The sequence below is a fragment of the Leucopleurus acutus genome, assembly GCF_964270905.1.
Source record: "Leucopleurus acutus genome assembly, chromosome: 5".
In the NCBI taxonomy this organism is placed as follows: domain Eukaryota; kingdom Metazoa; phylum Chordata; class Mammalia; order Artiodactyla; family Delphinidae; genus Leucopleurus; species Leucopleurus acutus.
Window position 1 is genome coordinate 127,059,079 of NC_139147.1, and position 26,904 is coordinate 127,085,982.

At 34.3% G+C, this 26,904-nt stretch overlaps 1 protein-coding gene across 2 annotated transcripts in view; it reads left to right on the top strand.

The window, feature by feature from the left end:
- The window catches only part of STAG1 (STAG1 cohesin complex component), a gene marked incomplete at its 3' end in the record, with an annotated part of 425,107 nt that overhangs the window by 378,790 nt on the left and 19,413 nt on the right, over nt 1-26,904 (top strand). For both annotated transcript variants that reach the window (XM_082840023.1, XM_082840022.1), the window contains exons 22-25: nt 6,279-6,359; nt 20,367-20,459; nt 22,465-22,639; nt 24,358-24,497. In XM_082840023.1, the coding sequence (XP_082696149.1) occupies nt 6,279-6,359; nt 20,367-20,459; nt 22,465-22,639; nt 24,358-24,497 (489 nt within the window). The remainder of the gene's footprint in view (nt 1-6,278; nt 6,360-20,366; nt 20,460-22,464; nt 22,640-24,357; nt 24,498-26,904) is intronic.

The window sequence follows — 26,904 nt, forward strand, 5'->3', positions numbered from 1 at the left end:
TCTAGGCATGTGGGTTTCAGTAGTTGTGGCGCATGGGCTCCAGTAGTTGTGGTGCGTGGGCTCAGTAGTTGCGGCTCATGGACTCTAGAGCACAGGCTCAGCAATTGTGGCACACGGGCTTAGTTGCTCCATGGCATGTGGAATCTTCCCAACCAGGGCTCGAACCCATGTCCCCTGCACTGGCAGGTGGATTCTTAACCACTGCACCACCAGGGAAGTCCCACATTGCATTTTTGTAATGTCTTTTTTTTGTTCTCCTTTAATCTGAATGGTTTTTCAGGCTTTGCCTTTCATGACATTGACATTTTGAAGAGTACAGACCAGTTATTTTATAGAATGTTCTCCATTTACTTTTGTCTGATCTACACGTTTAGATTGAGATTATGCATTCGTGGCAGGAATGCTACATAAATGATATTCTGCTTTCAGTGAATCACATCAGGAAGCACATGATGGCAGTTTGTTCAGTATTGTTGATAATTAATTTTGATCACTTTAGTAAGTAAGGTCTGCTGAGTATCTCCCATGTAGAGTTACCATTTTCTTTTTTAATGAATAAGTAATCTGTGGGAATATTCTTTTAAGACTGTGTAAATAATCCTGTTTCTTATCAAACTTTGACATAATAATTTGAGCATTCTTTTGTGATTTTGCCTGACTCGTTTATTATTATGATAGTCACAAAATGGTAACTGAAGTGGCGATTTCCTAACTCTGTCATTTATTTTATATTTATTTGTTGGCCCTCTGCTCTAAGGAAGAACTTTCCCTTCTCCCTTTGGTTATTTATGTATTTATTAATTTGTTTACCTTTTTAAATTTCAAATTTATTTTTTAAAATTTAGTATCAGTGTGGACTCATGGGTTTCTGTTTTATTCCTGTTCTGTTCATCTGGTTAAAACAGTACTATTGTTATTCATTTTGGTGCTGAAATTGTTGCAGATTTAGCCAGGGGGAATTTCTTTCCAGCCTGTTCCTATGTGCTTTAAATATTTTTTTGAGCACTTCCATACTTTCTGGCACAAGAATATGTTCCAGAGTCTGTTTATGCCTACCCCTATGCTAATGAATTCTTAACCTATGGAAAATATAAAACTTACTGCAGTTCCCTAACACAATAGTCATTCGTTTGTAAAGAACCCACATTTCAGAATTTATTGTAGTATTTCTTCATACATTTTTTTGTAAAATGAAAGCAAAAAAATATTAAAATTCTCCTTATCCTGTTTTGTGGCCTTTGTGCCAATTTCCTGTTGGTATATCTGTATATCTGTAAGTTTAAACCTTCTCTTAGGCAACATCTAAGAAAAATTAAATATTAAAATTCTGCTTCAATACATAGTTCCAAGAATATCTTTCCAGATTCTAAAAATTGAAAGCCAATAAAGAACAATTCATAAATTATTTTGGTAAATATATGCTGTATAACAAAATAGTGTGATTAAACCCATAAAGAAGGAAATGTAATCATATCAGTAACTTTAGACCTATCAAGCCATCAATAATAGAAAATTTAAGTTTTGTACTTATTATGTACCAGGTACTATTTTAAGTCTTTATGTGCATACATTTCTTGAAGCCTCATGACAACCCTATAGAATATACATCGTTATTCTCATTTTATTGATTATGAAACTGAAACATAGAGATATTAAATAACTTGCCTAAAGTCTCATAGCTGTTGGCGTACCCACTTTAACCAAGCTTTTAAATTATTTTCATTGTCTCTTCAAATTTTCTACTGCTAATTTGCTACTGCTCTTTATAGTATCCCATGCCTTCTGATGTTTGCCCCATGTCAAACTCTTATTATTTTGTATTTTTTCCAAACTTCTTTTGCACTGTATTGTTTCATTGGGAATTGTGGGGAGAGATTAGATGCTGGTACTTAACCTATCATTGTGAACTGGAAATCAACACATTTCTTTAGACAGAACATAATACAGGAGTTGTTTAATTTTAGTCCAGTTTTTGCTTATGATTATATTAAGGCTTATTTGTTACTAGCTTCAGTGTTTGTGCTTTTCTTCCCATTTACTCAAAATTATTACTGCAAACTCTGCTCTTTGCCACACTGCTTCTTATTTTTTTAATTATTATACAGTAAAACTAACTTGTCTTCCTTCCTGTGTAAAGTTATGAATTTTAACATATGTATAGATTTACGTAGTCACCACCACAATCAGGATACAAAACAGTTTCATCATCCCCGAAACTTCTTCATATTATCCCTTTATAGTCATATGATTGAGCTACTTACAACTCCTGAAAACCACCCATCTGTTTTCCATCACTATAATTTTGTCTTTCTGAGATTTCCAAATAAATGGAATTGTACAGTATGTAAACCCTGAGCATAATGCCTTTGAGATTAATCCACGTTGTTGTGTGAGTCAGTAGTTGGTTTGTTTTTACTGCTTAGTTGTATTCCATTGTGTAGATACACCACAGTTTGTTTTATTCATTCAACTGTTGAAAGATATTTAGGTTGTTTCCAGCTTTTGGCTATCACAATAAAAAGTGCTATGAATATTAGTATACAGTCTTTCGTGTGAACATAAATTTTCATTTCTTTAAAGTAAATGCCCAGGAGTATAATTGCTGGGTCTTATGATAAGTGTATGTTTAACTTCATTAGAAACTGCCAAACCATTTTCCAGAGTGGCTGTACCATTCTGCATTTCTTCCAGCAACGTATGAGAGTTCCAGTTGTTCTGCATCCTCATCAGCACTTGATATTGTCAATACTTTTTACTCTAGCCATCCAAGTAGATATGTAGTGGTGTTTCACTGTGCTTTTTAATATATATTTTCTTAATGCTAATGATGTTGAACATCTTTTCACGCACTTATTTACCAGGCTTATGCCTTTTTTGGTGAAACCATGTTGATTATTAATTTGTACCTAAAGGCTCTTTTTAAAAGGGAATATTAATGTCACTCATGTTAACCAAGTCTAAATATGATAAAAAGATCAGTTTTGGATATTAGAAGCAGACTAGTATTAAGTTTAGTTCACTCTTTTTTTTTTTTTTTTTTTTGCGGTACGTGGGCCTCTCACTGTTGGTGGCCTCTCCGGTTGCGGAGCACAGGCTCCGGACGCTCAGGCTCAGCGGCCATGGCTCACGGACCCAGCCGCTCCGCGGCATGTGGGATCCTCCCGGACCGGGGCACGAACCCGTGTCCCCTGCATCGGCAGGCGGACTGTCAACCACTGCGCCACCACGGAAGCCCTAGTTCACTCTTTTGTCATGTACTTGTGCACTAAAAAATTTGAGCCTCCTTCCCCTTAAAGTCTCTTGCAAACAGAAAAGTAAAAGAGCCTAAATTTATCCCAGTCATTATGTGGATTTTCAGAATTTTAAACATGTCTTATATGTGTAGATAACATATATCTGCACATGCATTTATTAGTTTCCTGTCAGGTTTTATTTTCAGGCAAATTCAGTTTTTCTAAACTTTAAACATTCTAAGAGTTTATCCCTTGGTCTTAACTTAGATGTAATAATACAGTTCATCTTCATTTTCAAGATATATCATTAGCTGTATGTTGAATGATTCTCATTGATTCAGTCTGCTAATCAAAGGTAGAGCTAACTCCTTTAAATAGATAAAAGTAATTATTAAGAAAAAAGGCTAATAAAAAATAATTTTTATGTTGGTTAAAGTAATGCTAACTGCTATAATAGATTAATCTCAATATCTCAGAGGCTTAACACAATAGAAATTTATTTCTCACTTACATAACATTAAGGCACAATTAAAGGAAGCAGCGTGTCACTGCACTGCCAAGTCATTCAGGGACCCATGGTCTCTTGGGTTATTGGTATCCTGCTGGCGGATAGGGAAGGAGAAGATGGAGAAGGCAGTCCTGCTGCTTAACTAATTTTTGCCCAGAAGTATGCAATATACATTATTGTGTCCTTCCAGGTACATCATTACCTTGTGGAAAAATGAGGTCAGAAGAGTAGGGTTGGAAGAAATTCTTAGTCATCAGACTAATAATGGGAATTATTTGAAGATCCTTTCCAGGGTCAGAGCAGTGTTAGTCAAGAAAAGGCAGAAGGACTGTGGTGCTAATAGGTTAGAATAATCTCTTTTGGCTTTTTTGTTGTTTTATTGCTTGTCCTTCTTGTTTTACATGTACTACAGAAAGATGAAGTTGCTAAATAAACGACTTTTGATGAGTTAGGATAACATTGCTAGTATAGGGGATAAAATCAATATGACTGATGTAAAGCCTGGAAGGAAGAGTTTTGAATTTTCTTTTGAAGTTTGATCAACTGTATTGTTATATAATTATACCTGTGAGAAAGCAAAATATTTCCCAGTCAATGAGAGTGAGCTTTTTATTTTAAAATAATACAGTGGAGCCCTTTTAAAGTAAATGTATGATGAATACCAGTATATTGAAAATTAAAATGGAGATGCTGTATTGGAAATAGGTATTGAAGTGACCAATCTCTCTCTTCTCTTATAACCACATCTAAGAAACTTGTGTGCACAACTTTGGAACACACTTTGAATAATTCCTAGTATATAGGTCATAGAAATGTAGAAGGAAAGGAAATGATATTTGTAATGATTAGGATAGATATAACCAAAATCAGGCAGTTCTTCAACATTACTTTTTTCCATATCTTAATTTCCCGTTGGTTAATGTTCATTTGTATATCACTCTTCTAGTAATTTAACAATGCAGATTGTTTCAAATTCAAGAAAAAGTTTTAAATCACACAAACCACTTTAGTACTTCTTAGTATAAAGTAAAGGTTATCACAAGGTGTCTCAGAACCAGAGGTGTACCATATTGAGTATCCCCTAAGTATAGTAAGATGATTTCTTTAACATTAATGTTCATAAGTTGACAGTGTTTCAGTAGTCTTGTTTCTGGCATTCTGACATGAATCAATCATTTAATTATCATGTTTAATAAAACCCTGACATCTCATTAGTATTGTATGAAAAGCAGCACCACTCATCCCTCTAATTCTGATGAGTTATTTTCAGTGCTGAGTAGGTGCATTGGAGATATCTTTTACTTACGTGATCTGAAACCTGAAATTTTTAAAGTAAAACCAGCCAAAATTGTACTTCCTGAAGCATTCCACTTACTGATTTCTCTTTTGATTTATTCTCTACATTCTCTTGGGGTTTTTAGTTTATCAAGAGGAGAAAATAATAGAGACACTATAATAATGGAATATCATATTATCAGACATGCTTTATTGCAATAAAGATGTACCATGTATTCAAACAAAAATGTAGTAAAAGACCTATCCAAAATGAACTTTTCTTTTTTATTATGATTCTTAACCAGTGTTTATTTTCCTAAATTCTTCTATTTGTCTCTCTGAAAAATATGGATAAACATTTCACAGAACAGGAATTCAGGCCCAATAAAACATGAAAAGGTGCTCATCTCCATTGGTAATTAGAAAAATGTAAATTAATACCACATTAAGATACTACTCATACATAATAAAATCACCAGATTTAAAACATCTGATGATATCTGATGATATCAAATGTTGGTAAAAACATGGAGCCGCAGGAACTGTCAGACTATTAGATACAGCCACTGTGGACAAAAATTTGGTACTATTTACTGTAAAGTTAAATATACACATACTATATGACCCAGCAATCCTGTTCCCAGAGCAGTGATTCTCAAAGTGTGGTCCAGGGAGCTTGGGGGAATTTCCAGGGCAGGCTCATAAGGTCAAACTATTTTCATAATAAGAGGAAGATGTCTTTTGCTTTCTCTCACAAACGTAAATTGGAGTATTGGTGTCATATCAAAGAATAGCCACATTTTTCTACAAAGACTAATCTGTGACACAGTATTTTCTTCATATACTTCAATCATTGTTTTGTATATGTTTTATGCACATTTCTGTATGTGTTGTATTTTATATTAAAAATTCTTTAAAGCAAAATAAGTAATCATTTAGGTATAAAATTTGGATAAAAACAATTTCTTCAGTCTCCCCTTAAAAATCTGACTGAGCAAAGTATTCTGACAGTGCAGTTTTGTTTAAAGTATAGTATCATTTGGGTCCATATTTATCGAGATACATTATATCTTTATTCTCTAGACTGATATGTTGGTTTTGTCTTTTTTTAACTAAATATTATTTTATACATTCTCATTAATTCTACAAATATTTGAACTTGAAACCTTATTGTAAGATAAAAACTATGATAAATATTGTTCTCTTAATATTGTACAAACGTAAATTATGTCTCATTTGTTTGAATTTTTTATTTGATACAGATAGTCGTACAGGCACTGCAGTGTTCCCATTACTCGATTCTTTGGCAGTTGGTGAAAATTACTGATGGTTCTCCTTCCAAAGTAAGTAAGAGTTTCTGTAGGCAGAAGGGGTACTATTAAAGCAAAATAACTTTGCTTAACTCATTATTTAATAATTTATTTTTATCAGTTATTGTAATAAATTATAATTTTAATAAAATATATAATAATGTTATCAATTATTGCTTTATCCTGTATATATATTTTACCTCTTTGGAAGACAAACAGTTTTTCGAGCAATAGACACAGAGTTATATGTGTATACAAAGTTTAAATTCTTATAAGAGGTAACTGTTGTTGAAACCACAAGAGCTCTGATAGGCGACATGCTATAAAAAAGAGGATAATATTGAAAGACAAAAGTATGTAGCTTTCAGTTCTGCAATTTTGGCACCTTGGGGCCCAAACTAAAGAATACTTTATTTTGTTGGATAAAATTTTTTTTTTTAATTTTTAATCTACACGTGACCATGCAAAACAAAAGGGAAAATACAAACCAGAAGTTAAGTGAAACTAGGATCCAAGAGAGTTAAGCATAGTACTAAAGCCTACTTAACCTTGAGGATATTTTCTAATCTAGGCGAATCCCAAGGCCCTCTCGAGGAGGAAAGTCTAATAGGTAGCATGTCTCCTTGATAAATTTGGGATCCTAAAGAGCTACACCAGCATGAGGGTAAATTAGAAATAAATCCATACCAGTTCCATTCATGGGGGAATATAAGGGAAACAGCCTGTCTTAAAATTTGTCATTAATTAAAGGGGGGAAAATAGGTCACCCATGAAAGTTTATAACCATGAGCTAACTGTCACATAGGTTTGCACCCTAAATCCATACTATTTCTGTGGTCCATTAGAAAAAAAAAAAAACAAACAGAAAAACAAAATAAGATTTTGATTTAAAATGTTCTGTAGTGGTAGTATTCCCAAGCAACCTAAGACAATCAAATATAAATCCTTTCTGAAGGAACTTGCCTCAAAGAGTTTTCTACAAAGTTTTAAGAAAAATGAGCTCACGGCAAAAAAAAAAAAAAAAAAAAAACACTACTAAAAAGAAAATTAGAAACCATGAAGAGAATCAGACTAAAAAAGTATTTTATACATTGGAATTATCTGACTTAAATATAAAACAGATATGTTTCAATTGTTTTATGAAATCAAAGAGTCTTGAATATATGAGTAAAGAGCAAACACTTGATAAAGAACCAAATAAAAATACTATGATGTTTACATATCCTCAGCTTAACAAAACACAAGCTATTCAACCAGTAAAGAATGTAAATAATACATTTTCATATATAAACAACTGCTTGATATGGAGCGTTCTTTTCTCGGAGAAAGAATTTCTTTTTGTCCTTTCCTATGAATAATTTGAGGATTTCTTTGCCTTTGGAAGTAATTGGGGTTTTTTTCCTATTTTATTAACAGTTTCAGTCTTGAAAAACAAAACCACTTTAAAACTATATTACAGTTTCATATTTTTTTAAATGTTATTTTATATGGTAAGATTAAAGGAGATTGAATATATGTAAGTTCAAATTTGAAAGCAAGAGTTTATATATTATACACAATTACTTTTATTCTGATTTTTTCACCTGGTTGACTTTTATATTGGTTTTCTCCACTGATATCATTTTGGTTATGAGTTATTTGTATTTTAACTGAATGTTGATGACTACATTTTAGTAAATTTGGAATATACACTAGCCTAAAACTTTAACATAATTAGTGGTTATTTCCTCCATTTAATTTAAATTTTGTCCGTTTACAACTATGTTCCATAATTAGAGTGAGAATCTCTATTCTTGGACCTACTTCTTTGAAAATTTTCTATTTTTTTAATCCTGTTACAGCAGAATTATTTTGAGATTCCTTGCCTTTCTGTTTAATTTTCATCTGATACATTCTCCTAATAAAAATAACTTGCTTTTTGTCATTAATCATTCTACAGATTTTGTTGTTGTCATTGCCACAGTGGCAATGCAGATTTTGCAGGCAACACTGATTTTCTTCATTCCAGAAAGAATGCCATAGCATCTTTTAGGTGCTTTATTGTTCAGTTGATTTCCATTTGTAGTTTTGTGTGCATTTATATCACATGTGAACTTCTCCTTACTTAGGTGTCTCTCAAGTTGTTTCTTCTCACTTTGAAGTTGTTGATAATTTTTGTAAACCAAAGTATATTTAGTAATCGTGTATCAGTTGCATCTATAGTTTAAAAGTGGTTGTCTCAAAGAGATAATCTTGAAAAACATGAATCTTCAGGGTACATGCAAACTTGAAAAATTAATCTTTCGTTGCTAATATTCCTCCTTTTAAAATAATTATTTTAATGATTCTTACTTACAATAATCACAAGATCAGGAATTGCCAAACTTTCTAATCCCCTATATGATATAGGATATCTCTGAAAATGTAAGAGCCACATACATCAGCTTTGTACACATGTAATCTATATTATTAACATCCCACTTGATAAGATATCAACTTCCTAAGTATCGTCTCAGCCACATCATTAACTTGTGTAAATAACCTTTAGGGAAGTCACTTAAATAATTTTAAAATAGATAATTTATATCAAAGCATTTTATCAGTTGTAAAGGGCTTTCCAGGTACTAATAACAAGTGAAAAATCACTTATCTGTGTCTCAGGTTACATTTTATGAAATTTAAAGTTGTATTGGGCCAATTCTTTCTAGCTCTAGAATTCTGCAGTCTATGCTAAGGTTAACAATAACTGCTATACTGAAGATGTCTGGATAAATATACAAGAATCTTAACAGTGGTTACCTCTGGGAAATAGAAATTCTTTGGGGGCAAGCATACGAAGGAAAGAAATTTACTTTTCCCTTTATACCTTTTGATACTTTTTGAGGGATTGTTTTTGTTGTTGATATTTAAAGTGAATATTAATATCACAAAAATTAATTTTTAAAAACTACTACTACGAAAACGTCTTGATTCTCCATCTTCTAATCATAGGTTTTGGTTTATCACATATAACTCATTGAGTTGTTGGACCTGAATGAATACTAGAAAAGTGCTTAGTATGTTCTGTATCTTATTTGGTGTAGCAGCATTCTTCTGTTGTTTGTAAATGTAATATTAGAGCTATAAAGGAATTTGGAAATAACTTGATGAAACCTGTTTGTTTTAGGTAAGGCCTAAAAGGGGACGTTGTTATTTTTACCTTGTTGATATTTTACGTTTTGTTAATCACTTTAAATGCTCTAATTTAATTAAATCTGCTTAATAATCCTATAAAGTGGATGTTATAATCCCATTTTACAGATAAGGAACCTTATACTTAACAAAAATTGAGACATCTAAAATCACAGACTTACAGCACAAGTCTTTTGAATCTCAATCCTAGTGTCTTTCTGATAGTACTCTTTAAAATCTTGTATTGTGAAGCTTTTAATACAACTACGTTTAGAGTTTTGTTGGTGGTGTTTTTTTAAAAACAGATTTTCTAAGGACACTGGTTGACTCCTCACTGAACACAAACTAGCAATATCAGTTATCAGTTAGTTGGGTATTGAAAAATTATGTCACATGGCAGTTTTCTTTCATCATTCTGTATCCCTAAAGGTATTTAAATGAGAAGTTACTGTGATTTTAAATGGCTGAGTTTGTAATGTCAGTGGCTTAGTTAAAGTATATGGAAGACTTTGCTAATGATGCACCTGAAATTCTCTATCCTTTTTTTCCCTTTGTTTCCTGAAATTTAAATGTAATACAGCAGACCCTTGGGGTCTATATATTTAACATTTGTAATATTGATTTTGTAGAGACAACTTGAAAGTCTTATCACATGAATTAATTTTGTTTTTTTGTTGTGGAATAATTATGTTAATATAGAATGAGCCATTTATCTAGTGAGGGAGCTGGCCACCTGACTGCTCTGTTTTTCTCTACTCATTGTTACATTTATAGAAATTCATTTAAATCTCTGAAGAGGTCACTTACATTTTTAATTAATAAATTATGCTTATTTGTTTTTGGTGTAAAGTATAAGGTAGAATGGTTTTCTTAAATTTGAGCTTTCTTACTTGAGTATGTGTTCATTGTAAAGACTATATACATAAAATAAAATTTCCAAATCTTACCACCTGTGGATAACCACTGTTAATATTTTGGTGTATTTTCTTTTAGTACTTTTTCTTACATATTTTTCAGTCTTACTGAGATCATGATGTATTTATAATTTTGTCTCCTCTTCAATTAACATAACATTTTCTTCATTTATTAAATGTTTATAGATAATATTTTTAATGTATGCATGGTAGTCCCTAGTGTAGCTATACCATAATTTATTTTACCACTCTCCTCTCTTGGATATTTAGGTTGTTTAAACATTTTAACTAATAAAATTAATTTTGTGGTGGACATTCTGGTGCAAAAGCTTGTTCTGTGTTTTGCATTGTTACATCTTATATTCTTAGAAATGGGATTGCTTGATCAAAGACTGTACATACTTTTAAGGCTTAATACATATTGCTAAATTGCTCTTTAGAGAGTACTTTCTAAAATTTATTTTTCTTCCCTATTGTCATGAACACTGTCATTCAGGGGATTATGAATGGTAGTTATATTTGAAGTTTAAATTCAAATTATAATTTAACTCAACAGTAAGCAGTATTCTATAAATTGAGTATATGAGATGACTGTATCAAGAACAGGATTAGATCTTTATTTGAAATGGAAGTGCACTGGGTTTCACCAATGGGTATTTCCTCTGTTCCCCTAATTTCCAGAGTTGAAGCTCTTTGGCAGTCTCACAGGTCATGCTCAGTATACTTTGCTCCGGTGCCCCCTAGTGCTGGTCCTGTAGAAGCAGCCTTCCGTTTCTCTTCTCTGTAGCAGAAAACATCCTTCTTCCTTCAGCTCCTTCTGGACATATACAAAGACATTTAAAGAGCCAGGTAAATAAGAGTTAGGGCTAAACTAATGCCCCTATTGCCTTTTTTGGCCTGGGGATCTAGAATTTATCCTCAATTTTTTTTCCTCCTGGGAGGAGCTGTCCTACTCTCTGTAGTTCTAAATTTGTAGTGCTCTCTACCTTACCCTGCATGTTTCTATTCTAGACAGCAGTGGGAATGGCCTGGGGCAAACATCCCTGCATTCTGAACCCAGGCCTTATCCCTAAGTCTTTAAATTAAAGAAAGTCTACATCCCCCAGAGAGCTACAAGTGAAATTATTATTGAGGAGTATAGCATGTTTACTGTGAAATTTGGTCCTCCATTACCCTCTTGACTAAAGGTTCTCCTCTGCAAATTTCAACTTGTTTACCTCCAAACAAACTGGGGAAAGGAGAAGTTTAGGGTGAACATGGGACTGGTGGTGGCCAAGCCCCATGAAGAGACATGTTTAACCTTGCTGTGTATAAAAATCTACAGACTGCTTTCTAGACCTCTTCCTCTCCCCTTCCCAGTCCTTTAGAATAGCAATGAATAAGAAAAGAGATAGCTCACTCAGGTCCTTCCCCCAAATTCCTATAGTAACAAAACATAGATAGTACCTCTCCATCTGCAGAGTTAACTGCTTTGAAGGGGAAGGGAATGGGGCCAAGAGTTGGAAATAATAGCTATCCCTCTAGGAATGAATTTTTAGTAGTTTATAACCATTTTACTTCATTCTTTTCTAGATCTTTTCCCCCTACCTTTTATTTCTTGAGAAGACTATCCTCACTAACTATCGAGTTAATTTTAAGCATTTCTTTTTGATTGGTCCATGACTTCAGAGTCATTCTTTGATAGCTTTGTTTCTATTAATATATCCTATCTCAAGTGCCTGATTGACTGGTCTAGGAAAGTTAGGAGAGAAAGATCCAGGACTTGTTTTCTATTCATTTCTTGTTCAGCTCTCAGAATGTTCTTTTTTAAAAATCTGGAATACATAAGTAGATGGCTGTTTATACTGAACTCTGAACTTGTCCAAAGTTTTATCCAACTCTTAACATTCTAAAAACCTGTGGAAGTCAGAAGTAAATATATTCAACTTAAAAGAGAACTTAAAAGTCACGATTCCAACATTCTATTAAGAATTCTATGCTGTGTTTGCAACCCTATTCCTGGGCCTCTACTTTTGGAGCTTTCTATCTGGTAAGGAATACCTTCCCACCCCTTGAAGGACAGCATAAGGCTTCCTCAGCTTCCCTAACCTGTCCAGTTGGATGCTGTTTTTACTTACACAGGGACAGTGATCTTTAAAGTACCACTTTATAAATATTCTTAACTCCTAAGATATTTAATACCTCAGAATCTAAGTAATGAGCCAGGACTGAGACGATCTCTTCTAAATAACAATTATTATAATGTAAAAATGTGTTTTAACTGAGTTTATTAGAGGCCTAAAGCAACATTAAGAATATTTAAATGAAACATTAACACTTCCCACTTTTCAGTACAGAGATTGGAGATCTTTCTCCACCAAAATTAATGATAAAAGTTTATTTTCCTGTCAGGCCTTTTATTTGAGTAAAAGGAAATAAGTGTTTTAACCTATTTAATATTCCCTGATAAAGTAATGCCTTTTCCTTTCCACAGTAGGTTTTTAATTTTGAAATTTTTTTTTTCCAGTGGTCATTCCGTAATTACTAGGTATTTGTTTAAACGACTTATTGTTGCTCACCTAATTTATATATATAAGAAGCTCCCAGTTTATAAACAGGATATATTTCCAGCAATTTTGTGTTGGAGCATGGTCTTTGGAGTTAAATCCGAGTTTGAATTTTGACTCCATTTCTTACCACCTATGACAAAGGTATGCAAGTTACTTCACATTTGAACTTCAGTTTCCTAATATGTGATATTCACTGCTGGATAGGGTTGTTGGGAAGATTAAAAGAAATGTTTCAGTCAACAATAATTGTTGTTTTGATGGCATTAAATTGCAGTCCTAGTCTGTGCTTTCCTAATCTTCTCCCCTGCCAAAACCAAAAATTAATACTAAATGAACTATTATATAAGGTTACGGGAGCATGTAAACATGCTCAGTATCTACTGTAGGTTTGGAATATAGCATGGTAGATTTTGTCCTCCATCTGTGTTTTGAAAATCTGGGAATTCAAATCTCTCGCTTTGGTCCTAACAGTCACTACTTTTCCCCTGTTCCTCTGACTCCTCCTTTAGCTTCTTCATCTTTGTACACCACAGAAAAGAGAAATCAGAAGATGTTTTGGAACTACAGTAGGCAGCTTAAGGGTTCCTGGATCATAAGTGGATTAGCCTTTGAGGCAATGGCAGGAGTCAAGCAGGTGGGGATTCAGATCGCCAAGAACAGCAACAACATTGAAAACTAGGTATTACATTTGGGGTTTAAAAATCCAGTAGTTATTTTACTGTGTATTAACAAGAGTGGCACACTCACTCCTTAGTCTCAAAAGAGAAGCTAGTAGCAGTTATTCATATAAGAAAGCAATTTCAAAGATATTCCATAGGGTTTACCCTACCACAATGGTGACACCGATGCATCCCAAGTGAATGAATTTAGTTACATGTGTTTCTATCATATTTACTATGATAGAATGACTTAGTTGAGCTGAAAAATAATTAAATGAGCCTCGTTATATGTTAGTAATGATGCTAAGTACAGATAAGCATAACACAGTTTATACCTCCAAAGAGCTTTATAGCCCAATACAGACTGGACAAACTGTATAGCCCATGGGCCAAATCTGGCCAGACACCTGTTTTTGTAAATAAAGTTCTAATGGAACACAGTAATGCTCATTCATTTATGTACTGACTAGGGCTGCTTTCTTGCTCCAGTGGCAGAGTTAAGTAGTTCGAACAGAGACATTATGACCCACAAAGCCTAAAATATTTACTATCTGACCCTTTATACAAAAAGTTTGCCAGTCCCTGGCCTAGTAAGGTAACCCCTTGGTCTTGTTTGTAACTAGTTTAGTTTTGTGCCCCATTTTTATCATGAAAAACTGATCACTAAATTCTTAACAGGCTTTATTTTCATAATCGAAGATCTTTGACGTGATCTAGGTCCTTATTTCACACCTTTATCCTGTTTTATTTCTGCCCATTCTAAAAATGTGTATTTGTCAGATAATGTTGAACTAGTTTTATGTGTTTACTGCTGGTTTTTCCATGGCTTCAGTTTCTGGCTATGATTATCTTAATGGTATTTCATAGTTGTGGATAAAAGGACAGCTAAATTTAGTCTTCCTCTAGACACATAAAATTGTGATACAAAATGAAAAGAAATCACCCATTTAAAATCTGCATGTTCTGTGTGTTTTGGAATTAAATCCTTATCTTTCCTCACTGACTATAATCATATGGAGTACTTAGCTCTTAAGGGGCAATCTACATTTAAGATCTTTTTTTTTCTTCCCAAGATGTTAGGGTATTTTGAGCCTTTGTACCTTTGAGAAAACTTCTAATATAGCTTATATGGTAAATTCACCATCTTAATTGTGCCAGCCTTATTTGGGAGTCTTCACTGTTGAGATTTTTCTGGTCGGGGTGTATTTTTAAAACATCATCTTAACTCACTAAGAGATATTTCTCTTATTTTTGTCAGTAGATCACTGAAAAACTGAAACTATTTTAGCCCTTTCACATTAGAGCGTACTGGTTTTCAGTCGTCTAATTCTTGGTTTCACTAGATCTATGGGGAAGCAAAAAAAATTTTAGCCAGGCTAGTGAAGCAACTTGCAAAAGGCATACAAAAGAATATAGCCAAGATGTTAATAATTTAAATTTCAGTGTAATCTTCTCACCTGACCCATTTGAATTCCTTTCCATAGCTACTTTAGGAAAAAGTGCTCTTAACGCCGAGCTGCTTTCTGAAAATAAGAGAAAATATTGGTTTCATCTAGGAAAACACATTTGAAAGGAACATTTAAGCAACATTCTAGTTGCTTAAAATTGCAGTCTAGATAATTAGCACACCTTGTTCTTGGGTTGTTCTTTTTCAGTGTCTTTTGGGTTGACTGGCATTTTTGTTTATATATAAATATATTTGACTGGAGTTTCAAATTTCTTACCTCCATAATGCTGCCGGTTTCTTCAATATGTTAATTTTCCCGCATTATAAAAAGAGTCATTATAGCAAAATGGTTAAGAGCACAGACTCTGGAAGCAGACTGCTCTGGTTAATTTACTACTCCACTTACTAACTGTGTCTTTGGGCCTGCATTTAACATTTCTGTGCCCGTTTCTTCATATGTAGAATGGGAATGATAATAGCAATACCCATCACAGTTGAGAGGATTAGTTGAGTTAATATGTCAAAAGCTTAGATTAGTGCCTGGTACACGGTTAAGTGCCAAGTAAACGTTAACTTTATGTAGTGTAAGATGCCAGCATAATGAAGTTTGTAGGAAAATTGTGTTCTGAAATCCAAAAAACCTAAATTCCGTTCCCAGCTGTTCAAAGGAATCTACTATATGAGATTAGCTAACTCTGTTAAATATACAGTATCTGTGCCTATTTACCTAAACCTATTGATTGGTACTTATATTTCTCTCAATGAATTCTAACTGATTACAATTAAGTTAACTTTCTTGAGCATTCAATATTTAGGTTGCATCCAAATCTATGCTAAACTTACTGCTAAAGAAGGCCTTTAGCTTCTCTCAGTATTTCCTTGGTTACTTCCCATTTCCACTTTCTTCTTAAAATGCTACAATCAGTAGGTTGCTTACTTAGTTGTGATGTTAAATTTACAACTCCTCAGATGAATTGGCAAGTAATCATTTTACATAAGACACATTTGCTTTATGATTGACCTTTAAAGGAATCTTTTGCCTCCAACTCCAAAGATAGCTGATTTCCTAGACTGCGTCAAACTGCACACTAACCATGAAATTTAAGGGAATAAAGGAGCATTAATACCTCCTAGCATCATTTTTTAATTATATTTATTGTGTGATAAAATGAACACATTACATATTTCTCCCTAGGATTGTGGTATCATCTGTGTTATGTGTACTTGGATTTCATTCAGCAAATATTTACTAAACATCTGCCCATGTGCCAAGCACTAGTCTAGGTACTAGCAGGAACTGAACATTCATCCTTTGCATACTAGGTTTACCAGTTAGCACCTGTATGTTCTCGTTTGAGTGCCTAAATTAATTCAGCAGAATCACAGAATGCAATAGAACCTCAGAGAATACATAGTTCAACCCTCTTGTTTATAGATTTTTAAAATCTGTAATTCTGGGATATAAGATAATTTCTCTAAGGTCACATAGCTAGTTAGTAGCATGGCCTGCATTTTGTTTTTCTTTCAGTTATTTATTCAACAAATATTCTCAAATCTTTTATGTTGAAAAGGTCAAAAAGGACGCCAAAAGACCTCTAGCAGCTGTCCTATTTTTCTCACTCTTTATTGTTTTTGGTTTTTGTTATTGTTGGTTTTAATAGATCTTTATTGGAGTATAATTGCTTCACAATACTGTGTTAGTTTCTGTTGTACACCAAAATGAATCAGCCATATGCATACATATATCCCCATATCTCCTCCCTCTTGCGTCTCCCTCCTACCCTCCCTATCCCACCCCTCTAGGTCATCGCAAAGCACCGAGCTGATCTCCCTGTGCTATGCTGCTGCTTCCCACTAGCTAATTATTTTACATTCGGTAGCGTATATATGTCGATGCTACTCTCACTTCGCCCCAGCTTCCCCCTCCCACCCTGTGTCCTCAAGTCCATTCTCTATGTCTACATCTTTATTCCTGCCCTGCAACTAGGTTCATCGGTACCATTTTTAAAATTTTTTTTTAGATTCCATATATATGTGTTCACATACAGTATTTGTTTTTCTCTTTCTGACTTACTTCACTCTGTATGACAGACTCTAGGTCCATCCACCTCACTACAAATAGCTCAATTTCATTTCTTTTTATGGCTAAGTAATATTCCATTGTATATATGTGCCACATCTTCTTTATCCATTCATCTGTCAGTGGACATACAGGTTGGTTCCATGTCCTGGCTATTGTAAAGAGTGCTGCAATGAACATTGGGGTGCATGTATCTTTTTGAATTATGGTTTTCTCAGGGTATATGCCCAGTAGTGGGGTTGCTGGGTCATATGGTAGTTCTGTTTTCAATTTTTACAGTCAAACTTTTTTGAAAGAGTTGCCTTCTTTCTTATCTCCTTTCTATCCATTGCGGTTTGACTTTAGCCCTTTTAATTACTTTGAGAGTGTTCGACCCAAGGTTACTCACAACCTTGAGTTGCTTTATCCTTGCAATGCTTTCTAATCCTTATCTTGTCTTTTGGTAACATTTGTCATCGTTAAACTATTCCATTCTTTTTTCTTTTTTCTTTTTGGCTGTGTTGGGTCTTCATTGCTACACGCAGGCTTTCTCTAGTTGCGGCGAGTGGGGGCTACTCTTCATTGCAGTGCGCAGGCTACTCATTGCGGTGGCTTCTCTTGCTGCAGAGCATGGGCTCTAGGCACGCAGGCTTCAGTAGTGGTGGCTCACAGGCTTAGTTGCTCCGCGGCATGTGGGATCTTCCCAGACCAGGGCTTGAACCCGTGTCCCCTGATTTGGCAGGTGGATTCTTAACCACTGCACCACCAGGGAAGTGCTTCCATTCATTTTTACCTTACCTCTGGGATGCCATGTTCTGGTTTTGTTCTTACTTCTCAGACCATTTCTTAGATTTCTTCATATGCTCTTCTTTCTCATCCATCTGTTAAATATCGGTGTTCCCCAGGATACTTTTGTCAGCCCTCTTTATTTACATATTCTCCTTTAACAGTCTCATCTACTTCCATTGCTTCTGCTGCCAGCTAAATACAGAGGACTCCCAAGTCTCTACTCTTGCTCAGATTCTTTACCATGGACTTTGAATTCATCCAGCTGCCTACTAGACATCTCTAGTAGCATATCTTTCAGAGATCGTAGATCATCATCTCTAAAGCCCAACTTGTTACCTTAGCATTTGTTCCTGTGTTAACTATCTTGGTGCCTTATACCGTAAGCCATTAATAGGCAACTACCTAGAAATTTAGGCGTAACATCAACATCCCCTGTTCTGATTAGTTCCTAAATTCTATCAATCCTGCTGCTTTAATTTCTCTTCAATCTATTTACATCTTTTCTGCCAACATTTCATTTTCAGGCCCTCATTTTAGATTATTCCCATGGCCTTTGTTAATATGTGATGAACTGTAGAATAATGATTAGAAGCATGGGCTTTAGAGTCAGATAACCCTAGGTATGGATCCTTACTCTATCGCTTAGAATCTATATGTGCTCCGAACTTCAGTTTCCTCATCTGTAAAATAGGCATATTAACCACTTACTTCATAGAGTGATTGTGAGACTTAAATTTATTCCCCTTAGAACACAGTATTTGGCACATAATAAGCCCTCAACAGAAGATTGTATTTACTGTTAACTAGCTTCCCTATTTTATATCATTCTCCCTTCTGCTGAGAATATGATTCTTTAACATAAATTATTAGCAACTTCATGATAAAAATCCTATTCATTAGTTCCTTTATTGCCGACGGGATAATAGCCAAATAATTTAGCATGGCATTTTAAGTACTTTCCATTTAAATGGAAAATGGGTCCTCTTTTTCTCTTCAGTTTTCTCTCACCATTCTCCTGCCTGTTTGTGCCTCAACTGCAATAAATTAGCGGTCTCTCAAAAGCACCTCTGGGCTTTTGAACATTCTGTGCCCTCTGGAACACCTTTCCATATAGGTAGATAATTTTTAGTTGTTCAGAACTCAGCTTACATGTAGTCTTGTTTGGGAACCCTTCTGTGACTACTTTTGACTCTGGGTTAGGCTTTCCAACATAGCACTCCTTACATTCTGTTGCAGTTGCGTGTTCTCTTGTCTATTTCCCCTACTGCTTTGTGAGTCTTTGAAATTAAAGGTCAAGGAATGTTGAGGTTTGGTTGTTGGATGTTCATCTGCAGGAACATTAAAGGTCCTGGAGGCAGTGTCCTTTCTATTACTCTGCACAAGATGATCTTATTTCCTTCTTCTGAATATTGCACTCATTTTAGCAAAAGGAAATATGTATAATTTTTAAAGTATCATTATTTGGGATGTGAAGATCCCCAGAAGGAATAAGCACGCTCATCTGTACAAAATAGAGTAGTTTAAAGAATTTTAGTTTCACAGAGTACTTTTTAAAAGTGATTCCTACATCAGCCTATGCTCATTTAATTACTCTTCATTACTATTTTAAATATTGATATCATACTGAGTCATCTGCATGCGTCTTGCTCATTAGTCAGTGAAAAGAACGTGAACTCTGATATCAGACAGTCCTGGTTTCAAACACTTGCTAGTAATAACTACTTCTTCTAATCAATATAAATATGAAATTATGTAACAGCCCTCATACCAGTGCCTGGCACATTATAGGTACTTGATAAATTTAAATTTCCTTTTATACTTTTCAGATGTTTCATTTTGAATATTATATGGCCATCTGATTAAATCCTATTGACCCATCCAATCTTAGATTAAAGGCCATCTTTCTATGAAGCTGCCTCCAACTCAGCTCTTTCTGCTACAGTTAGAGTTAACACCAAAAAATTAAACACTTAATTACTCTCTAATTGGTCTAACTCCCTGCTAAGATGTTAACTCTTTGAGAACATGGACACTATCTTAAAGTTATCTTTTCCCCTTGACATTTTGCAGAGTCCTGAGAATATGGGAGTACATGTTTATTGCTTAATTGATTTTTTTCAGTATGCTGCTGCACTCTCTCACTTTACTACCAGCTAGTATTTGCTATAGGAATGACTAAAAATTTTAATATCAGCCTGAGTAAACCATATTGATAAAGGCAAATATGTTGGAGGAAATCATACTGAGCATTCCAAAGCTAAATAGAACTGAGTATTCAGGATTATCAGTTTCTCTGACCCTTCCATTAAGATAACTAGGAAATAACTATATGATTTGGTTCCCAACAATATATTTGGTTTTATGAATTTCCTTAACAATAAACTAGTTTGGCTATTTTCCATCTATTATTTCTTCTGGATCAGTTTTCTAGGATATTGTAATTCATGCTTGTAAATTTGAATATGTCTTACAGGAGGATTTGTTGGTATTGAGGAAAACAGTGAAATCCTTTTTGGCTGTTTGCCAACAGTGCCTATCTAATGTTAATACTCCAGTGAAGGAACAGGTAAGAAATTGTCAGTTAAGAGCTCTCAATAAAAATAACTCAAATGAGTTACTGAAGAACAGTAAGATGTAAATTTTTTTAAGAAGATGTAATTTTTTATGACAGTTCTTAGCATGCAGGTTTATCCCTAACATTTGTGGCACCTGGGACAAGAATATAGATGTCTGAATATTTAAGTTATAAAGTAAGCTAACCTGTTACACATCTTTGTACCTTAACAAGTATACTGTCATAATGGCCTGGAAGGCAGGTTCAGATTTGGAATTTTTGATTCCTTACCAGAACTTGGAGGGTTGGGGAGCTGGCATAGGGTCCACCTTCTCTTCTCACCTTCAGCTCTTTCCCACACTAGGTAGAACTCCTCACACATGCATATGAACAATTCAGCCCACATATCCAAACTATCAACATCACTTCTTCAGACAGCTGCTCCTTGATTACCCTGGGGCCTAGGAGTACACACTGGGGATGCAGTGTGTCTAGGAAAGATGCCTGTGCACCCCCTGGTAGCAGAATCAGGTCTGTGAGGGCAAGGAATTCCTGAATCCCTGTACCTGGGCAGTGATGTAAAGTAGAGGTGCAAGTGGGCATATACCATTGGTCCAACAGACTCCTCACCCCTTGGGAAAGGTCGTAGACCAAAGAGGGTCAAAGTGGAGCCCAAGGCAATACCATTTTCACAAAGTGATTTTGTAATCTATTTAATTATACTGTTCTATTAGGAAATACTTTTATATAAAACAGATATACCTTTTCCATGTCGTTTTTTTTTATGATGTTGGGCTAGAAAACGAGTGTATATCTAAAAAGAGTACAGCAGTACTTACCCTTTGCTATCTCTTCCTACAAATAGGTTATCCAGGTCTCTTCTTTATTGAGTTATCAGCATCTAACGTAAATGGGAACAGAAATGGTCTTTCCTAAACCTTATTCTTTAAACCTTCTGAACTCAACCAGTGCTGTCTAAAAAGTACCTAGCTCAGGACATTTAAGCCAAAAATTCAGTATTTCTGCATCCTCACTGTTTGGTGACATGCAAAAGTGTGGCCTCAGTTAAAAATATATATTTTCCTGGATTTCTTTCATGTTCTCCTGTTTTCAAGTGACTCAAATAATGTATTTCATGGTTGTGTACTTAGAGCATGAACTGCCATGAGTCTTGCTGGAGGTAAACAACCAAGTATACAGCCATCTCCAGATACATTCCAAAATTATGTTTTCCCATAGAAGTCAATTTTTAGAAGGGGGTGAGTGGATTGTTTTGAGGTATCAGAGCCCTCAGTTATTCCATAACAAAATCTTTCAGTTTCAATAAACGGGTGATACAAGTTTATTTTGTACTATCCATTAAATAGGATAAATTTGGCAACATAACTATAATACTTTCTCTATGGGGAAATATACTGAAAGTTTCTTTATGTGATTACATTTGTTGGGAAGCTTTCAGACACTGTTTTTTATGTGAATGACCTTGAATTCAATTTAACCTACTGTTAAAAATTTCATTTTACAATAGATTTTTTAAAGAAGAATCCAAAATAGGAGCTTACAGACTTAAAGTACTACATCGTAATTTGTTGAATTATACAGTTTGTCTTAAGATTTATGCTTATTATTTGATTATGCAGTATAAGATTGGTTTGTAACATCTGTCATTAATTTATTATATCAATTTTGTATTTCCAGAGTTGAGTTTAACTCATTTTTTATAATTTCAAGTCAAAAATCTCCTAATCAACTGTTTTGAGTTAATACAGCCAAGTAAAAGAAGCAGGTTATATTTAGGGGGGTGGAGAGTCTTAAGTATGACTAGTTTGTAATGAGACAAAATAATTTTATTCAGTTTGGAAATTAAAATTAAGTAGCTGCAATTTGAATACTCAGAATTTCTATTATGGTACTGTTATTGAGCTGTATTTAATTTAGTATAGTTTCATTAACATTGATTTGTAGTTATAGCTACATTTGTACAATATTTTACTGATGAATTTCCTTTGCATTCCAGGCTTTCATGTTACTCTGTGATCTATTGATGATTTTCAGCCACCAATTAATGACAGGTGGCAGGGAGGGCCTTCAGCCTTTGGTGTTTAATCCAGATACTGGACTTCAGTCTGAACTCCTCAGTTTTGTGATGGATCATGTTTTCATTGACCAAGATGAGGAGAACCAGAGCATGGGTATTTGTAGCTATCATTTTGTCAATATTGATCTTGTTTTACCAACCCCAAAAGATATGAGAAAAAATTTCAAATTCAATCCTAAAAAATACTGCAGTTTTTCTCTTAAAAAAAAAAAGTTAATACATTCATGTAGTTAAGAAACCAACAAGAATAAAAATATACACAGTGAGGTGTCCCTGCTTTAACTTTAACATAGTACCTTAAAGATCTTTCCCCATCACTACATACAGAGCTTCCTTATTCTAATAGCTACATAGTATTTTATTATTTAAATAGAGCATAATTTATATTATTCATCTCATATTGATATTTGGCTAGTTTCCAATCTTCTGCTATTATAATCTATGCTATAATAAATAATTGTGTACATTTGTCATTTCCCACATATGTAAAATGTATATTTAGGATAGATGGTTTTTTTCTAATTGAACTGCTTCCAGGTTCACAATTTTTCTAAAGGAAAGCATCTGAGTTCCTTTCTCCTTCTGAGTAGTGATCATATATTACTTAAATTAACAAAATGTGACTCTAAGATACTAAGTGCTAAAAGAATGTTATCAAACCTCACCAGTCAAAATTGTGCTGAGCCTGCAGAATGAAAACTTAGTAAAATTAGACTGAATATAAATAATTATAAATAAATATTATATAGGTTATTTGTGAAATAGATAATCTCTAAGATCTGTGGCATATCAGATCCACAGATCTACTTGGTGCTATTTGAATATTCTTTATTTAATAGAACATTTTAGAAAATACTGGGCTGTGAACAAAGGATCTTTATTTTGAGCTCATATTAATCTCAGGAGATAAAATTTACCTTCTACTTATCTTAAGCAAAAAGATTTCCAACTTCTCAAAGCATTGATGCTTCACAGCAGGACCAGTTAATAGAAAGGGAAGAGAGAAGTTGAGAGTAAGTTTTTTTATGAATATATACACGCAAAGAAGGGAAGGAAGAACACTGTCCCTAAATAAGGGCACGCCAAAACGTGAGAGAGTCAGTACAGAGCCTGAAACAAATGTGTTAACTTTTATTGTCTATGGCCTTGTGGAGAAATTTTTCTTGGGATTAGAAATAGATAAGCCAATAGGGCCTGAGAATCTAAAACTTGAGGAATAAAGACTATTTGTTTGAAAGCATTTGGTAAGGTTTTGTTTAAAAAAATGCATATGTACATTAACATAGTTTGCAAAATGTACTTTCTCAGCTTACAGTGTAACCATGTTTAGGACAAGAACTAAAAACTAACTCCTCCATATAATTTCCATTACTCCCCATATATTTTTCTAAAAGAAAACTTTTTCCCTGTGTCTTAAAAATTTCTAGAAATTTCTTCTCTGTAGAAATACATTAGCACATAAGGAATATTCAGATAAGAGAAGACAGCATTTTAAAGGTAAACAGAACAACAGTATTATTATGACAAAAGTATCAGAAAAAAAATCTATATGGTTTGTTTACCTTACTCAATCTTTGCTATGACAGTCTCCTAGAAGACAGAAACCTTAGTGCCTACTAAGTGTTTAATAAATGTTTAACTAAATATAGCACCCTAAAATAATCAGTATAACTAACAGTTTTTAGCCCATCTAAAACTGAATTGTACCTATTTGTAAAGTTATAAGCTGGTTTTTTATTATGCAGATTGTCTACATTGTTTTACCTTGGATAAAGGGCCAAAGTTCATAAGTAATTTATTTTCTGTGGTTAGAGGGTGATGAAGAAGACGAAGCTAATAAAATTGAGGCCTTACATAAGAGAAGGAATCTACTTGCTGCCTTCAGCAAACTTATCATCTACGATATTGTTGACATGCATGCAGCTGCAGACATCTTTAAACACTACATGAAGGTATAGTTTTACAATCTTTTTTTAAATGGGATATTTATTTATTAAGATAGTAGTTTCATATTCTTATTTTTCTCCTTCCACTTTAGTAGCAGAGAAGTTTGCAATTAAAAATGAAAGAATGATGAATAAGCTAAAATTGACAGCTCCTACCTAAATATTATTGATGATTTTCTGACATATTTAAAATTCCTCTCTTTTATATATGAGCTTTTTATCACTCTGTACTATTATATCAGTTCCATAAAGTAGGAGTTGCTTACATTTATATGAAAGAATGCCTTTTTATTTGCATGAGGCCATGGACTCTTACGGAAGAAAGCTAACTCTCTTCCCTATGAAATCTCTTCAGATATATTTATAAGTATGCCTACTACTGTGTTGCCAGGCACTCAAGTTACAAAGATTTTTAAATTCCTGCTCCAGAGTGGTCTAAAGCTGGAAATAGTCAAGTAATTAGACAATTGCATTTATACAGTATAACAGAGGTACGTATAGGGGTTCCTGGAAATATATAAAACAGATACCCCACTCTTAAGAAATATGAGGGTTAATGAAAACTGCTTAGAAGTGCCTTCTGAACTAAGTCTGAGACGATAAGCATAAATTAGCCAGTCAAGCAAAAAAGTAGTAGGAGGACTTTTAGGCAGATCGGACGTCGTGTACAAAGCAATGAATTGTTTGGGGGAAATGCAAGTAATTTGATATAGTAACATAGATTGCTTATGAGAATGGAGCCAGAGGTAAGATTTAAAGAAACTGACAGGGTAGACCTTATATGCTGTGTGAGAACTTGGGATTTTTTTCCTGAGGGAGGTAAAGAGATGTTGAACGGTTTTATACCATTCTTTATATGACAGGATTTTGATAGGTAGTTGCCTTCCTGGCTGCTCTCCTTTCCAGAAGCTACATTTTGTTTCTGAACCACAAAAAAAGCAGTGCTCAAAAATCTTTGATATAGCCTAAGAGGCACACTTCTCAGTTTATGTATTTTGGCCTTGTTCTTATGTCAGACACAGTATTTTATTTTGCCCATGTTCAGAATATTGTGTATTCCATTGATTCACATGTTTATGTCCAATTCTAGTTATGACATAGTAACTAAGTCATCATATTTTGCTAAACAACTGCAGTGTGATGAGCACTGTGTTAGTAGCCAGGGATTTAAATAAGACATGATTTCTGCACTAAGGAGGTTACAGATTAACAGAGAAACTGAGATGTAAACATAATATAACATGCTAATAATGAATAGCTGCCTGTGTTCTATGCCATTTATATTTGAGACACTGTTCTAAAGCTTTTATATTATCTTTGTTGATTACAGTAACTCTGTGAGTTAGGAAATAATATCATCATTTACAGATAAGGGAATTAAGGCTCAGAGAGGTTAAATAACTTTCGAAGATCCACACAACCTTTTTTTATTATTTATTTACTTACTTACTTGCTTACAGACTGCATCGGGTCTTAGTTGCAGCATGCAGCATCTTTCGTTGCAGCGCGAGGGTTCTTCATTGCAGTGTGCGGGTTCTTCATTGCAGTGTGCAGGCTTCTCTCTAGTTGTGCCACGCGGGCTCCAGAGTGCACTGGCTCAGTGGTTGCGGTGCAAGGGCTCCAGAGTGCATGGGCTCTGCAGTTGCGGCACACAGGCTCTCTAGTTGTGGCGCGTGGGCTCAGTAGTTGCAGTGCGCGGGCTTAGTTGTCCTGCGGCATGTGGGATCTTAGTTCCCTGACCAGGGATCGAACTGGTGTCCCTTGCATTGCAAGACCAATTTTAACCACTGGACCACCAGGGAAGTCCCCACACAACTATTAAAGTAGCAAAAACTGGCACTCGATTTTAGGTTTGCCTAGCTTCAAAGCTTAGCTCTTTCCACTAAACCATAAAGCCTCATCATGATTACTGTAGAGATAGATGTATAAATTACAAAGCAAGCACAAATAGAGACTTAAGTGAGCAACCAGACAAGGCTTCCAAAAGTAATGTCGAAACGGGGTTTGGTTAGATGAATATGAGCTTAATATGGTTTTCCTTGTCATCCCTTAGCAATACTGTCTTGGTTTCAAGAAATAAGCTTTATCATCCTTAGCAATTTTTACACTCCTCTGTTCTTTCTAGGCTTTAATCTTTTTGTGAATATTTTAATAGTTGTTTGCTATTCTTTATTATACATCCTTGTCTATTTGGCTTTTTGCCTCATTTCTCTATGTGATCATTAAAAATCTGAATTTATTGTTGATCTACCTGTCGAACCACTTTAGTGTTCTCATATATCTTTCTCTTTTTATCTGCATTGAGATAATTTTTAATTGCACTGAAAGGATGATTCTTCCGAGACATTTACCCTTTTTTTTTGCACTTCACATAATGGAAGTATACCCATCTTCTTAAAGATTATAAAAATCC